Source organism: Psittacula echo (assembly GCF_963264785.1).
Source record: "Psittacula echo genome assembly, chromosome: 2".
In the NCBI taxonomy this organism is placed as follows: Eukaryota; Metazoa; Chordata; class Aves; order Psittaciformes; family Psittacidae; genus Psittacula; species Psittacula echo.
This window is the reverse complement of record NC_137737.1, coordinates 122,621,117-122,638,997: the sequence shown is the minus strand read 5'-3', so window position 1 is coordinate 122,638,997 and position 17,881 is coordinate 122,621,117. Positions and strand designations below refer to the sequence as shown.

Below are 17,881 nucleotides of genomic sequence, written 5' to 3'. Positions count from 1 at the left end.
ATGGAAACGCTGTCAGTAAAGCCTTCTATTCTACAATGGCCAAAGAAGAATCTGCTGGGAGACAGTGATCTTGATCTGCAGAACAAGTTATTAAAATTAAGAAACATTGAATTCAGGACCTCTTCTACCACAGGTAGTCTAAACAATGTCTAATCTACTATGACACTGAGCCAAGATTCTTGCAATTTTCATTTAAAAGCTGTATTACCTGCACGGACAATCATATTTCTACAGTATTAAGTACCACCTTAGACCTATGTATTAGAGGATTTTGGTGGTGGTGGTGTGGTCGGTTGTTTTGTCAGTTTTCAAATATAGGTGACATAAATTTAGAAGTCTCACTTAATCCCTTTTATTTTAGGGAAACTGCTGTACTAGCCAACGTTTTCCCAAACATGTCCGTTTTCTGCACACATATACCCTGGTGGCTTCAGAACAGTTCCAATATATTCACATTTCTGAACAAAAAATTCTAACCATAATGACCATACAACTACTACAGCTTCACTGAAAGTTTTATTTACCTCTCCGTTATCATCTGTGCTACGTGAAAAATCCAGGATTCGATCAACTTCAACATAATCTGGATTAAAAAGCTCATCATCAATCTGTTCAAGGAGGCAAAAAATATGAAAGATATCTCTATTAGCCCTTCCTGAGAGGAAAAATTATTATATATTTCACCAGGCAATAATATTTTGGGTCATGGTGACACAGAATTTATATTTGGCAAACTTCAACATGTTAATTGAAATGCTACAATTCAGCAAGATCATTCCCCGTGAGGGAATCAGACTTCTCAGACTTTGTTAACTGGGCCTCTTAATTACTGTGTGAAACCTTTTACTGTGAGAGAATGTTTAAGAATATTTTAAATGAAGTGTGAAATTACAATTCACTAATGAGCAATCGAAAGGGCTTATGGCATGCAACGCATTTAGCATTCTTGAAAACTACAGCTTGCAATAAAGAAATTAGAGCCTTGTACACTAAGTGCCTTTGGATTATTTTAACTACAGGAACTGTCTAACTGCTTTATAAGCAAGATTCAAAGACTATTATTTCAAAAACACAGAAAACACTGCATGCATACACAGTATCTCAAAAAAAATCATGACTTGTTATGTTCCGTCTTCTCCCTTCAACAACTTACTGGATTCTCTTGTGTACTAAAGTGTTGTGCTTCTTTTTATACTTTAAAGATCCTCTTCAATAGAAAAGACAGGAAGAGTACTAAAGACTACGTACATTTTGATAGCTTTTTCTAAAACAAGAGCAAATTCCAAGTGTTTACAATAACTTGTACCTATTTGGAAACAGATTTTAAAAACAAATACAGAAATAAGAAGGAATTCCAGACATCCTTACCTAGAACAGATGGAAGTTTACAATTTACAGCGGGTTTTGTTCAGCTCAAACTACACAGTAAATATAAATAAACAAATACAGTAGCACATGAACCTGTTGTGTTAGGGTTTTTTCCTCAAAAGACCACATTTTACTGAAAGGAAAGCTTTCAGAGACAAAGCAGCAGATCTGGTCTTTTATTGACAGGACCCCTGCCACACTACTGCTTATGGCTCTAAGTGAAATTAAATTGATGATAAAAAGCTTAGAATCCCTAGTGAGCAGCAGTCCATAACACAGAAAAATGTGATGCATTTTTCTGGCATAATCAGCTTCTGAGAAAAGAGAGCTGTTACTGACTCAGTAGGAGTCATGCTTACAGAGCAAAACCCACTCACTTTAAGGAAAAAAAATACAGTGAAAAGTATACAGTCAGGACAGATCACCTGAGATTCATAAACCTTCAAGACTTGGATCAGGAATGGTTATACTTTATACCAGAATAAATGCTACTGATACATGACACAGCCATTAAAAATCTTATGCTTCTAGCAATAATTCATAAGAATATTCCTTAAATAAAAGAAAGAAAGAAAGAAAGAAAGAAAGAAAGAGAGAAAGAAAGAAAGAAAGAAAGAAAGAAAGAAAGAAAGAAAGAAAGAAAGAAAGAAAGAAAGAAAGAAAGAAAGAAAGAAAGAAAGAAAGAAAGAAAGAAAGAAAGAAAGAAAGAAAGAAAGAAAGAAAGAAAGAAATATATCGTACTTCTGAAAGGAATTTGTTCTGGCTCTGTTTTGCCTTAAACCGCTTTATCTTCTGCTGAATTCTCTTGTCTTTGTCCAGCTCTTCCACAGATGCCCACTGACAATGCAGGTAAGAACTAGAAGATGAAACAGAAAAATCTTACTCAAAACTATGCTTCCATTGCATTCTTTATGTATCCCACTAGTATACTTCCAGCACATTGTAGTGCCATGCTTGGAAAACTGGACTCTATCTTCATCATCATACAGGTTATTAACAAATCATCTTTATGGGAAATAAGTATACTTCCTGATGGAGAATGTTGTCAATAAATAAAACCAACTCCCACCCACAATTTAAATACATACCCCATACACCCAGTGTTTGGCACAAAGCTAAGATGATTTTTATTGGCCATACTCAAAACATAATTATTATACAAGACATTTATCATCAATGTCATTATCTGAAATCATGTTCTAGCAAAGAGTAGGGTTTTTAGAAGTTAATGAAAATACTCAAATATTTTATATACTAAGATGCTATATACTGTTTTTTTGTGAGAACAGCATTGCAATTAGAAGTTACATATGGGTCAACTTTAACACTGAATAAAAGAAAAAAGTATCTTTTAAATGTAGTTCCATGGTAATAATTCATCTTTAAGAAAACACAAAGAACAACATGTTTGCCGAAATGACTAGTCCCACATTATAAATTTAGAGTCTGTCAGAAGTTATATTGCTAAGAAGTCTAAGACATGAAGAATTAATACAAAAATTACATGTCCATGTAATAAAACAAACAACAAAAAAACCATAATTAAGCTATTAAACATCATGCAGTAATCAATAGAGTGCAAAAGGTACAAAGGTGGCATCATATTTAAAGTGAAGTCTATCTCCAGTTAGCTGCAAGAAACTTACTTTAAACATATCTGTGTCTTGGATGGAAAATTTGCTAAAATTAAACAAGATACACTATTTTTCCAAAAGAAAAATGATCTTATTTTAAATAATGATTGCACTGCAGTTTTGGAGCCCAGAAGTGAAACAACATGCTGTTCTCACCACTATTTATGTCCTGCTTACGGACGGGCAGCTATCTGCTGGAATACTGGAAGCCATCTAGTTTGTTATCTTGGACATTTTGTTTCACACATATCTTGCTTTTGAAACAATGTTAAGGATTATTTTTGAGAGTGCAGACACAATACTTTATGGCTGCAGCTAGTTACACATACTCATACGTATGTGCTGCATGCATAATAAGCCTTACGGTTTTTTAATAGCTGAGGAATTTTACCTACAGATTTCATTCTGGAGGGAATACAAATTAGGAGGACACTATCAAACCCAGTACCACGAATGCAAGGATTACCCTGTTTATTTGCCATTGTTTTGTATTAAATATTAGAAATGTTTAAAGTTGAATAATAATAGACCATTACGAAAAAACACTTACTAGAAAGCATTAAGAAGTTACATGAACTTAAAAGACAGTAATGAAACCTGTAACTTTACTTACAAGTTTTTGTACTTTACATAGAATTCCTCTACTTCTACCTCCTCTCCATTCTCCATCTATAAGAAAAGAATTGTTGAAACGTGAATCAAACCACTACACAGCTCAATTCAGCTAATGATTAAAACTGACTGAAATATGGTCTGACTACAAAAAAAAAACTGATTACAGAATACACTCCTCCCATAGACAGACAAGTGGAGGTGTAGGAAAGCCTTTGTGGGGAGAGGCCATGGGCGAGGAGTTTCCTCCAGCAGCTTACCCAAGTACATACTGCACTGCTTACTACAACTTCCAAGACATGAATCATTTGAACTCCTCCCTAACCACATGCAGCTTCATTCACAACCTCACCCCAAACCTGGCTTTCTGCCAAACCCACAGTGTTAAGTAGAAGCCAAGTGTACCATTTTCTCAGGCAGCAGCCAATTAGCAACTGCACTCCTGAATGCCATATGTATTATTTTTGGCTGGCTCATGGCAACTTTACATTGTGGGTTTTGTAATGTTTTAAAAAAGAATTTTAAAGGGGGTTTATTCCTCCATATAGTTAATAACTCCAAACAAGAAGCCATATAAAACTAAACCTTATACCTCTACTAGAATTTTAGTGCATCAGTGTTCATGGCTTTAGTTTTACTCAATGGTGCAATTAAATTCACTCAGGCAAGATGTCTCACATACAGAGCAGCCAAATTAAATTAACACCCAAAAACTACATTTAAAGCAAGGTTAAAGTTGTGATATAAACCAGCAAAACCAAGGGCATTCACTGCTAAGGGTTGAGGCTACCCTTAACTCATCCCTAGTGCCAAAGTACTGCATAACATATGGCATGTAATACTTTGTTGAATTACTCCTGAACCCAGCCACAGGACAAACTAAGGACAGTGCACCAGGCACATGTTTAGAATTCAGCTTATGTCACAACATTAACGGTTTGTATTTGCTAACGAACTTTGGAACAATTTTAAATACAAGAGGATTTTCTGCTTTGAAGACTTCATCAGGGATAACATCATCTGTAGTAAATAACTACGTAGTGCTAAACAGACAAAACTCTTCACCCCTGTGTAAGCCCACACCCTCCATCCTTTTTATATAAAGAAATAAAAAATATAAGTAAGAGATACTACTCTGAAACTAGACACTGAATTGCCATTCTCTCTCAAAAGAATAAAACAACAGTAGCAGCTGCATTAAACTCTGTTCTAACAGAGTAAAGAAAAAGTTAATGCGTTCCTAATCCCTGATTTCCATAGTATTTCTTCTCTCCCAGACTAGCAAGGGATTTTATCATTTCAGTGTATGTGTCACTGCAGTACAGTCTGCTTGTGTTCCTTTCTAGAAGGGCAACACCAGCTTTCACCTAGCTGTCTCTGAAGAAATGGCAGAGATGATTCTCCTGGCATTACTTCTTGATCTTCCTGAATCCTCTGTTGAAGGAGACAAACTATCCCCTAACCCTAAGCAGACAAGAAGCTTCTCTGTCACTTACAAAGCTACTGTCAAAAGGAGTTTGAAGATGATCGGAATTTTTTTATAAATAAAAGATTTAAAAGTGAGTATTTCTCAATGAGGTATTCATATTTAGAGGTCAAACTGTATTAAAAAAAAGTATTAGAAAATACGAGAACCCATTATCTGAATCTCCTGGCTAGCCTGAGGCAATACCACTCTTTAACAAAGTCATCCCTAATCTTAAGGCATTAACTTTCTTATTTTCTGAAATGTATTATGGCCAAGTCTCTTTGATTAGTTTTAAATCAGAATCCTTCGAGATACATCAATCTTACAATGACAACATGGTTAAACACCTTTATACAAAGGTTTCATATTAACCAATTTAGCTCCCCTCAAGAGCATTTCAGTCAAGTGTCTTTTCTGTCAACTGCCAACTTAATAATAATTTACAATGTAAATTTTGATAAATCCTGTAACCCTCATGAGTAAAACGTACTTTTGTATTGTCTGATGGGCAATAACTGGTCTACATTATTATACAGTCTATGAGCGTGCACTGTGAATCAAAGATTCACCTAAATACAAAGTAATTCTCAAAAAAGTCTTTATAAAATCTTACTCTGGCATTCACAGTTGTGGCCAGAAAAAAAGGATAATCTAATCACCAGCACTCAAATAGGGCTTAACAATACATCAGTTCAGGATATATGAGACAGATGCATATGCCTTTGACACCACCGTCTAATACCCACTACACAGACACTGACTCTAACCAGGCAAAAAGGTGAGACAGGAAATTCATGTAAAATTTGTCCAAAACTTATTATGTAAACATCCTAAAATAGTGCATGGCAGACTTCGGCAATGCAGGACACTTCAATTTATCACTGCCCAGGCGCAACCATAACTGACAATCTGATCCACAGCCTCTGCAGATAACTGAAGGCACAAATGATCCCTCCCTTCAAGCAAATACTTAAAAGAGCACACAATCTTGCACCGTCATGGCCACAGAAGTGATACAGTAATACCTGCTAATGCAAAAGTTATTTGAGCAAGCCACTTATGTGCAGAGACAACAGCAAGCTTAAAACACAAAGCAAAAACCCCAGAAATATCAACCGCTAGAAAAATAGCAGGCAGAACACATTCATTACAAATGCAAAGCAACACATAAAAAGCAAGTAACCTCAACTGATACACAGCACTAGACTGTAAAGTAATCAGTCTGTGGGTGAAATGCCAGCATTTGAAGACAGGCTGAGAAAACTGGGGCTGTTCAGCCTGGAGAAGAAAAGCTGCATGGAGACCTCATAGCAGCCTTCTAGTAGCTAAAGGGGAGCTATAAGGATGCTGGAGAGGGAATCTTCATCAGGGACTGCAGCGATAGAGCAAGAGGTAACAGATTCAAACTTAAACAGGGGAAGTTCAGGTTAGATATAAGGAAGCTCTTTACTGTGAGGGTGTTGAGGCATTGGAATAGGTTCCCCAATTAAGTTGTGAATGCTCCATCCCTCGCAGAGTTCAAGGCCAGGCTGGACAGAGCCTTGGGCGACATGGTTTAGTGCGAGGCGTTCCTGCCCATGGCAGGGGGGGTTGGAGCTAGATGATCATAAGGTCCTTTCCAACCTAAACCATTCTATGATTCTATGACTTGTATATAAGTTCACTTAGATCTAATTTTCACCATGTAGGCAGAAAGAGAAATTCAGATGTGTAACATGCAGGTATAACGCTCTACATACTCCACATCTTTCCATAATATGTGCTAGCTTTTGCTGAACAGCATGTTTGGTTCTAGACATTCCTTTTTAAAGTTAAGGAGCAGAAATTCAAAGGGTTCTGAAGTCGGCCAAGAAAATAATTAGAAAAATTAGAGATTTCCACATGCAAACTGAAGACGTCAGGACAGTGATGGTTTGGAAAGAGCAATACATGTATTTAACACTTTCTGCAAGAGGGAAGAGTATTCAACAGAATTCAAAATTCTGTATTAAAAGCAACGGGGAAAGACATTGTCTCTTACACTTCAAACATGAATTAAAGTAATTTCTACCTTTTATTCTGTACACTTCAAAAATGGTTGCAAGCACAGTGCTGTATCCTATCTGCTAAATCCAAAACTAGACTAGGGCTATTTCTGAGAAAACCAGCGTAATTTCACAGTAAGAAAAGTGTATTCATTATCTGATATCCTCTACTCGAATGCAACATCTTTGTTACAACCTAATCCACTGAAAGGCTTTCTAGTGAAGCCTTTCCTCATGTTTATTTTACAGACCAGTCCTGATCGCAGCAATTCTACTTTGATTAGTAATCTAACAACCAGGGTTTTGATGACGTTAGTAAGAGTGTAAAAGACCTTTAATAAAAGCACAGTTGGATACTTCAGATGTTAAATATTAACACCCTGATATCCATTTTTTTTTTTTTTTTTATTTTGGAGAGAAGGGTTGGGGAGAAGAGCAGGAAAAGAAGAGACACCCCTCAAACCTGCAAATACAATCCATAAAAAACATTAAAGAAACAGCTCAAAATAGAGCTTGCCTCCAGCAGAGCTTGCAATCAAAGACATGTAGGCAGCAGACTAACCACTTTCCACAAACTGCAGCAAAATACACACTCCCCATGAGTAATCACACCTTTGTTTGCAGGGGAAACGAAGAAGAGAAAAATAATTGGTGAAAACCAGCTTCCAGTGTAAAGATATTTATGAAAAGACCACATTCCCCTCTCCTGCCTAGTAGACCATCAGGACAACTAATTACTGAGTTTATATTACATCAAGTTTAACTGAAAAATAAGCCTATGTTTTGAAATACAAAATATAGCTCTAGACTTCAGAAAAAGCCCTAGAAGTTCTGTGCTGTGAAAGGTGCCGGAACAGGTCAAATTCAATCACAGCCAGTCATGACATTGCATGAATTTAAGTTTACAAAGCTGTAAATGATGTTATGACAGTAGTAATAAAACACTAACACACCCCCCATGCTCCCCCCCAAAATAGCCCCCCCCAAATACCACAACATTAAAAAAGTAATACATTGATAAAAGGCAACTTTCCCTCCAATTAAAAAAATTAACACTTTGAGGAAATGAAGTATTGTGGTTAACTATGATCAACATCAGTACCGTATCTATGTTAACCAGTTTCCTGTTCAACTGCAGTACAAGTCAGAGAATGAGCTGCACAAATAGTCTATAAAATATAATAATGCCCTTTTTACAAGAAGCATTTTTCTACTTCATATTCAGAGTTTTAACAGTTTGCAAGTGCAAAGGCCAATCAAGTTGTGAAGCAGACCAGAAGAATCTGTAAGTAAAACAAGAACATAACTAGCAACCAGGGCAGAAATAAAAGAAAACCATACTTCTTTCACTACTTAGCACAGTGACAAGGAATCAATTAACCACCTGTATATGTAATACTGTTCACACGTGAAGTTGTTTCAGCTGCTAAGCACAACTTGTATTTTTCTTTACTAGAAGGATTTTCCTTTACTAGAAGAGGCAGAAACATAGTATTCAGTAATGCTCTCATCAAACTCCCATGAAACACCACTCTGAAGTAAAGAGCACCATATAGGTATATTTGCAAAAATGAAAATTCTCATCTGGAAAAAATGCAAGCAAAGAGTAAAAGACTAAACAAGTAATCAGTTTTATATATGTCAATCCAAAAGTATTTTAAATACAGCCAAAGGACGCTTTCCTGGAATCACCTCTATTCAATTAAACAGCTTTCGAATTCAGAGTATCTATCTGGAGTATTTTAAGAACTTTACAGGGATTTCAGCAGAAATATGCTTAGCCTGTTTAAACACATGCAGGGAAAGGCGTTTGGTTTGGTTTACCTTTTTCTTGACTGAACGGCTACTCATGATTTTCTCCACAACAGGGCCTTCAGCATCAGCAGATTCCTACACCATAAATACCACACAAGAGTTATGGGAGTGCACCTTTGTTACTTAAAGACTTCATTATTAGAACTTCAAATAATTTCTTTGCAACAGGGATTTAATACGCAGGAGGGCTTATTCCCCCTCACGCAAGAACTTAAGAGAATTCAGGTAGATGTAATACCATAATAAAGGAGCGAAAGATACTTATTTAAGCCCATTTTTAAGAGCTAACACAAATCTAGCTTTCTCCGAAAGGCTGACATGCACAGATTCACAGATATATTCACATGGGGGCTGTTCACCTCTCTTAAAATAACACGCGCTTTCAGCACCATGCAGTCTAAATATTAAATGATGTTCAAAAACTCTAGTTGGCTGTGTAAGTGTTCATACAATAGGTATCAAAATTGCCTGCAATTCCGTATTACATTTCTTACTCTAACAACTGCAGGCAAACCTACCAAATTCTCCTTTTGGTAAGGCACAATTAACAACAGAGATCACAGAGTATTTCACAGGGCTTAACAAATTGCCAAATGAAATACCAAAGAACACGCATATATTCTCCAATAGGTCATCAGTTAAGTGAAGTAGTTCTTTGAAAAAGCACTACAAAACAATGAGATTGTTACAACAGTCATTCCTACATTATTACCCCTCATTTTATTCAAACTATTTTATCCATCATTTACATTGCACAGAGAATAAAGTGTACCCTGCTGGGTACTACAAGGCAGTAATTTCATAAGGGGGTTCTTATGGTGCCTAGCAGCAGGGGACAAGCTTGAGTAGTTTATTAAAGTCAGAGAAGCCAGATCACTGAATTCATAGAAATAAATTCAAGATTCCTAGCAGTCCAGTTTAGGTTTTCTTTAGAGAAAGACGATTAATTTCAAAGAACTGCATCAAACTACATATCATCAACTTGTAAACAAAGTCATAAATTAATGCACTCTTTTAAGAACGTTAAAAGCTAATGCCTTCCAGGCACACCGTGCCAGCTATGGATGAGTATCACTCAGGAAAAGGACTCATATTTGAACAATGAATGCTGCAGTTTCAGCCACCTTTACAGTCTGTTCGTGTCTGACCTGTTGCTCTGACTGAGAAGTGTTTGAAGGAGAGTCTCTTCCAGCAGCATCAGCATCATCAGCCTCCTCATCTGAAATCTTGAACTCTAGGTCTTCTGTGTAACGCTTCCTCTTCACCTGCCTGCTGGAGCGTCGCTTCTAAATAGAAAGCATTGATATTTGTCATGAGAAACGAAACTGGCAAGTAGTGGAATAACTGAGAACATTTGTTTGTGCTTCTTAAACACACTAGTGTGCAGCAAAAGCTATTATTTTACAACACCCTGGGAGAAACAACAGAATCAAGACACTGCTATACTGAGTTTCTGCCTGTCAGCTATTCTTAAATATTTTTAATCTTTCAGCACTACTAAAACCACATTAGAAAATTAGAAAGCTTATCTCAGAAAGCAATTAAACCCCAAGAAGTTGCTCCTCTGAATTCACATCTAGGACAAACTTTGACAGATGGCCAATGCAGAAACCGAACACCACCCTTCCGCAGCACAGCCCAGTGTTGCTAAGCAGTGACAACGCACTGTCTTGCTCTCCCCATCCACCTGGTTGTACCCAGATTATCTTGTAGTGGAAATACAATGAAATAAGATTTCCTCACTCCACTGAACAAGCACCATCCAGAAAGATACCATGCAGCACAGCATGGGAAAAGACTCCAAACTAATAGAGGAGAATGAAAAACTTGAACCACCCTAACTTGAAAACCTGATCACTGTTGTCCCTGTACCTTCACCTCCAGGACGAGAGAAAGCTTCAGAGAAACTGCAGAAAGCAATCTGTAAATACGCAAGTGTACATTTGACAGAATTTGCAATCTGATGCTCAGTGCCAGACACCATTTTCTGCAGCAATAAAATTCAAATTCTGAGATAGTCTGTGTGTCAGGTTATGTATTTTGAAAAGCAAAGAGCATATGCTGTTGAAGGAAACTGTCAACTGAGCATCAAATATCTCTATGTTCTGATGTATATATTAAAAAATTTGTTGAATATCAACTGTTAAAAAAACATCTTTATGAATTGATATACTATTTACACCTTTCCCAGCTTAACACGCATCTTACACCCGTACACGCAAATACTTTTGTAGCTTGTTTAAAAGATCTATGCACCTGGGTCTCTCAATGTATACAGACAAAGTCAAATATTTACTTTTAGATAGTTAATCATACTTCTAAAAGCACAAAACCTGATGCACTTCACAAAATTAGAAATTCTTTAAAAATGAAAATTTTGAGCAAAGGTTAAGTGTACATCACCCTTTTAAACAATGGCGATGTTGCTTCTACCTTGAGCACAGTAACTTACGGGGGGGTTCCCACACAAGTGGAACAGTATTTTTATAAATTAAAATAAATACCACATGGCAAATTTACACTCTTATATCCATAATCACTGATGGGAAAAAAACTCAAATTCTCTTCTGGCTCAATAGGTAGTCACACGATTCATTCTGGAGCCAAAAAAAATTTCTTCTTCTATTTCCCTAATAGAAAGGATACCTAAAACATAATGGTAGTTCTGTATTTAATTTTATTGACTTGGTTAGCTTCCTGGTTCCTCTGACATCCACAAGAGGCTCTACAATTATTATGAACTGTTCTCAGAAACTGTGCATATGTTTACCTGCATCAGATTATCTTTTACTCATTAACTGATCTATGGGTAGAAAGGCGAGTAACAGGCTTGATAACAGAATATAAAAAATCTGCACAGCAACACCAAAAGTAAGTATTCTTCCTCTCTAAAGATAACAATGCATCACTTTGTGCTTTACTACATAATACAGAAGACTTAGTATTTAAAGCTAAGAATAGAATCATAGAATGGTTTGGGTTGGAAAGGACCTTAAGATCATCCAATTCCACCCCCCTGCCATAGGCAGGGACAGCTCACACTAGACCAGGTTGCACAAAGCCCCATCATCCAACCTGGCCTTGAACACTGTCAGGGATGAAGCATTCACAACTTCCTTGTGGAACCTGTTCCAGTGCCTCACCACTCTCATAGTGAAGAATTTCTTCCTTGTATCTAACCTAAATCTCCCCTGCTTAAGTTTAAAGCCATTGCCCCTTGTGCAGCCATGTTTCAGACCACTGCATAATAATCAATCTCAGGTAAGAAATGCATAACAAGTTTATTAATTCTAGATGTCCTGGCATATGTGGTTGCAACCTTTCCCTAAGTTTATGCAAAGAAGTATGGGTGCAGGATAACATGCACAGTGAGAGACTATTAAGACAACAAAAAACACTTGAAGTACTTTTTTTACAATTAATAAAAAAATCATGCAAATACCCTAACACTAGTATTTATAAAAAAGAAGGAAAAAAAACAAAACTAATGTAAAGTTTATCACCCAACTGAGTTTCCTGAAGAGGAAGTTTTGTCACACTAAACTGAAAGCAAGCAAAACATGCATATATATTGATCTGTGCAGAGGTTATCATCGTCTGCAAATTAACCCAAAAAAACATCAGCTCCAGAAGTTTCTTCTGCATCTTTCATCATCACCATTAATCAGGCTGAGAAAGATCTGGGGCACAGGACAGAAAACTTAATTCTTCAAACATCAGCTTTTCTAATCCAAAATAAATGGTTTGCATGGATCAGAAACAGCACTCTCTTCTGCTGCTGCTTTTGCTCACATTTCATTATACTCTATAACCTTCTGGAAAACAGCAAGATGTAAGGCATAATTCATGCCTGTGTCAGGACACCACTGCTTGCCAACATCTTTACCAGGCTGCTTTGACCATTCTTAAAGTGATCATCAGACTCAACATCTCTCCTAATTAGAAGCAAAACATCCACAACCTGATGTGCAACAGACAATTACAATGGATTTCAGTAATGCTAGCGTGACTATTTAGGAATCTCATACTTTCCCCATCTCAATTTATCTCTACGCTTTCATGAGGAAATTCTTAATTTTAGTGCTCACTCCGATCTGAGCACTGCCAGCAGAAGCAAGCCAGGAGCTGGCAACTTCTTAACACAGCTAATGACAGAACACATAAAAGTTGTCATATATGCTTTTTCGATTTCCAGATTTTCTTTACAAGAAATAAGGTTTGGACAGAAAGGGATAGGTGTGCAGTGGACATGAGGAAATTATCAATGTTAGCCAATGACTGGCATTCCTGCAAAAAGGCCCTTCATCCATTAAAGCAGCATAGTTACAAGCCCCTGATATGCATGTTTCTGACATTCTGCTTTGTCATGTCTTATTCTTGATTTCAGAAAGTCTGCAAAGCCAATGCAAGAAGAAACACAAAGTTTACAAGCAAGACCTTGTAGTGGTATGTTAAATCTACAGAACAGAAAATTCAGCACCGTAACTGCAACAGTGACAGAACACCTGAAAACTCAGCAGTGCCACACACAGATCAGCAGGCAGTTAAGACTGTAGAGCAAAATTCAGATAAGGAATTCTTCTTTTAGTAAAATATTTACTACAGTGATTTCCAGTTCTCACCTTTCTGATATGGCATTTTAAAACAACACTGAAAATACCTGAATACCTGCATATCTGTAAAAAGACCATGAGAACTATCGTTTTATGCATCTGAATCGTCAAAGGCTACATCGAGAGCATTACCTGAACCCCTGGGTCATCTTCATCTTCAGGATGAGGTGATGGTGGCGGAGTTTTTTCCAAATCTGAATTTTCAGAACCTTCCTTTCCCTTGTTACCTTTTTTCTTTGCAGTGCTGGTATCTGAATCTGGTTTCTTGCTACTGAAACAGAGGTATTTTTAATCAACATTTGTACAAAAATATAAGCAAAAGGTGCTTGACAATACAGTTAATCTGCAAGGTGTTTGTTGCTAGTGATTTCGTTATTTTCAACTGCTTTCCTGAAGTATTTAAAAACAACTGTAAAGTCAATGATGCATGGGCCACAGCTATACATTTCCCATTCTTTAATGGACACTTTGCCTCTTCACTTCAGCAGCAACACTGAATATGTATTCACCAAGAAACTCAAAATGAGACTCTGCCCTCTTCGGAACCTGTCCTTTTCAAAAGCAATGTTTGGGCAATCTGACACACATGAAGAGAAACAGAATTACATGGGCACTTGTCTTGATACTAACCGTGTGGACCAGGCGAGTGGAACCAGAGAGAGCATTACCAAAACAAAGAACCGAATGAGAAAATAATTCTGTTTTCTTCTACCATCCCTGCTATTTCCAGTCTGAAAAGGTGCTTTTGTGTCAGCCCTGAGGGCACCCACAACAGCCTCAGTGCATGCAACCACTGCTTGTATGGGAGCAAAAACCATCCAGCTGGTATCTTAGCACCTACACGACACGAGAAATCTATATCCACTGTGATGGCAGAGACAGGTTCTGGGGATTGTTTCTCCCATTCCTCCCCCATGGAAACATTCTCCACCTGAGGAGTTGGGACCACATCTCTCCAACTGCACTCAGAAGCCTGAAAATGGGTGAAGACATCAAAATCACGTATCAAAATCCAGCTTTAAATACACTGCCACCAAATCACGCACTGTGACAATCTCGAGCATTGCGGGAGTGAAATTTTTAAACGGCAACAAAGAAGAATAATAGTAAAAGTTAGCAATTTTAATTCACATTCAGCTTTTGAGTCTGGCGTGGGTTTTTGCTAGCCTTTTTCCCCCTCTGTGGTCAACCACCCCCCAGGACTGTTACTGGTTTGAGAGGCTGGCTGTGGAAAGTTGCTAAGACATTTCAGAGCAGAGCAGAGTTATGTACTGGTTACCCGATGAACAGCGAGTATTGGTTGCCAAACGTTCTGTCACTTCCATAGCTGCTTCCATGGGGCTTCTGCACCCTCGAGGTTTTAATTTCATGATGAGGACACTGCCTGCAGTTTGTTTTTCCTTCATAATTCCCAGCCTTGTAACTCCTCAAACAACCACCAGCTTTAATCCTGTTCATTTCAATCAGTGCATCAGCCCACCAAAAAGACGCACGTTGGAGCTGTCATTTAAAACTCCCCAATACATTTACACACCGCTTTGGGACCAGGACAACTCAGGCTATGGTATAATAATACTGGTTTTGCAGGCTGTTTTTAAACTAACGCTGATTTAAAATGAAGAAATAAAAATAGTGTAGAGTTTGCAAATGAAAACTGGCTGTGAGTTCTGAAAACGCGTTTGTGTTATGTGGAATTACAGGGTGCAATACATCTTTCCTCAATGACAAAACACCGACAAAACAGCAAAAACCGCCTCAAACTGTGACAACTGACAGATAAATAACTCAAAACGAGGCGTTGGGTGCAGTCTGACCCCGCGGAAAGCGCGCGGCTATGAGGAAGGGCTGTGCCCGGCGCTGACCGGCCCGCGGTGCGGCGCGGAGCGGCTCGGCTCGGCTCGCCTCGCGGCGGTTGTTTCCGCTCTAGCTGCCACCAATGGCACAAAGCCGCAGCTGAAGCGGGGCCCCTTGCCTTTCATCCGCGCGCCGAGAGCGCTCGCGTCGCCCCGGCAACCCGCGGCCACGTGACCAGCACCTGCTCCGCTGGCTGGCGGCCACCGACTGCAGCCATCTGCTTCCCTCAATCAGCGCCCGGGCGTGCCCGGCACCTGCGCGGCCAAGGCCTGCGCCCCCCCGCCTCACACACACACCCACCCCCCCCCCGCCGCCTTTCATCACACCACCGCGAAACCGCTTCCAAAAAAACCACCCCCCTTTCCAAAACCAACTTTACGTGTTTCCCGAATGTGTTTAGATCGGAGGTTAGCCTGCCCGGGCAGCCGGGGGGCCGCCACCAGGTAAAGCGAGCTGACAAGGCCGGCGCTCCGCTCGCCCCTGACCCCAGTAAATCTCTGAGGCACGCAATTAAGTTCAGCAGTCGTTACTACCATGCCCCGGGTGCACCGCCGCCTATGAATAACAGGCTTAAAGTCGGGAAGAATAGCGTGGCCGAGGTTTGATAAAGTACTAGCGTGCTGAAAGGCCGGGAAGCGCTAACAAGGGGCAGCCTGCCTGCCCCGAGCCCACCGCCGGCCATGGTACTCCCCACCCGTGGAGGCCCAGACAAAGACCCTCCCAGTGACTCCAGCACTGCCCGCAGGCCCACCCCGACAAAGGTCTCTTTCTAGCCTCTGTCAGACCCTTCCCTGCTCTTAGCTTGGAGGCCCTGCCACAACGAATGTTTCATGACCTATATATACTCCCCCCGACCCCAGCCTCAGCATACGGAGTTGCTCTCAGTAACAACGGAGACACGGACGAAGCAATTCAGACACAGTTTCTAATCTCCCCCTTTTCTAGGCCAGTTAAAAACAGGCACGAGAGAGCCACCAACTTGGGGAGAACAAAGCCTGTGCGTAGCTCCACTGAGAATTTCAGATTTTAAATTCAGCAGAAGGATTGCTCTTTTAAAATGAGTAGCTACAGTTTCTTTTCAAGGAAAGAAAGGAAGGTGAAGTACAAACAAACCACAGAGAAACAGCACTGTCCCCTTGAGCAATGCAACACGCTGCTTTCCCAGTGCATCACACACCCAGCAGCTTCACCTGGCTGGCTGCAGCATCAGCAACTGCTGTCCTCTCTATCTTCCCACAGAGGCAGCGTGATTTGTTCCTGACAATTAAATGTACCCACTTTTGACTCAGTCTTTCCACTTCCTAGCAGATCATGCTCGGGCCATTCTGGAATGGACCAGAATGACTTTTCCACATATAAGCACAGGCAGGTAAAAACCTGTCCTTAGATACATTGCCATTACCATTAGTCTGTGTGTCAACACTTAGCTCTGGATGCACATCTGACAGTACTTTCCAAATCTGGCATTGAGGACAGCGAGCTGTAAAACACACATTTAGGCAACTACCTCTCGTATTTGTTTTTACATACGCATGAATGCAAGATTTAGCTAAGTTTCACTAGAGACAAGATAGCATCCAGTCCCAAACCAAGAACTAGAAACCTGGGAGAAACTAAAGCAGTATCTGCCACACAAAAACCCACTAAAATATTTTAAATCTGTCAGTTAAAACTAGTCCTTCTATTCAGGTGATACAAACACAGACATTTCAGATTAGATGGCTTACAATCTAGCTGTCCAATACCACTTTTTGCTTCCATCCCCCTGTCCCTGAGGACTGCACAGCACACTGACCAAAGGGGATCAGTAAGAAGACAACTCACAGAAGGTCAGATGAGTGAACAAGGAGGACAGGCTGAAGAGGAAAACTGCAAGTAGGACAACTGACAAGAAAGCTTGAATTACAAAATTTGAGGACAAGCATCCAAACTTCGACAACATGTGTTGTGTCAGTTAGTCAAGCAGCCACCTACAGAGCTAGGTCAAACTCCAGGAACTTACAGGGCCAAACCATATGACTCAAAAATACCCCCAAAAGCATGGCATGCTTCACAGGATTAAGAGGGGAAGTAATTAGCTTGTATGTTTACATTGGGCAACTACTTCATCTGATCTGGGTAACCTGACAGATCTGTTTATTCGTGTCATTTATGACAGCTATCACAATTTGGATGATGATTTTTTTCTGTAAGTTAAACATATAAAGTAAGTCAGACAGGCTATTGATCCCCATTTTACCATTTGGCAATACTGTCCTGTGACAAATGCATATTTGAACCTGGCTTAGAAAAAAATTACAGATCCACTGTGGAAATTAAATCCCACTCTCTCAAAATTAAGTTACAGATTTGAGGCTTTCTATACTACCTTAACTGAGGAAAACAACTATTTTTTTAAAGCTCCTAGTGTAATCAAAACCTTTTTTCTTTTTAACTAGTTTTATATGTCACAAAAGTAGGAAAACAATAGGACAATAAGGGTTTTTCCAGCCT

General features: G+C 39.2%; 1 protein-coding gene across 1 annotated transcript in view; it reads right to left on the bottom strand.

Moving 5' to 3' along the window:
- Positions 1 to 17,881, bottom strand: part of CHD7 (chromodomain helicase DNA binding protein 7) — a 133,640-nt gene that overhangs the window by 37,684 nt on the left and 78,075 nt on the right. The window contains exons 4-9 of the mRNA XM_080611285.1: positions 13,667 to 13,805; positions 10,070 to 10,207; positions 8,931 to 8,996; positions 3,616 to 3,671; positions 2,110 to 2,224; positions 525 to 608 (exon numbers count right to left, since the gene is read on the bottom strand). Of these exons, the coding sequence (XP_080467411.1) occupies positions 525 to 608; positions 2,110 to 2,224; positions 3,616 to 3,671; positions 8,931 to 8,996; positions 10,070 to 10,207; positions 13,667 to 13,805 (598 nt within the window). The remainder of the gene's footprint in view (positions 1 to 524; positions 609 to 2,109; positions 2,225 to 3,615; positions 3,672 to 8,930; positions 8,997 to 10,069; positions 10,208 to 13,666; positions 13,806 to 17,881) is intronic.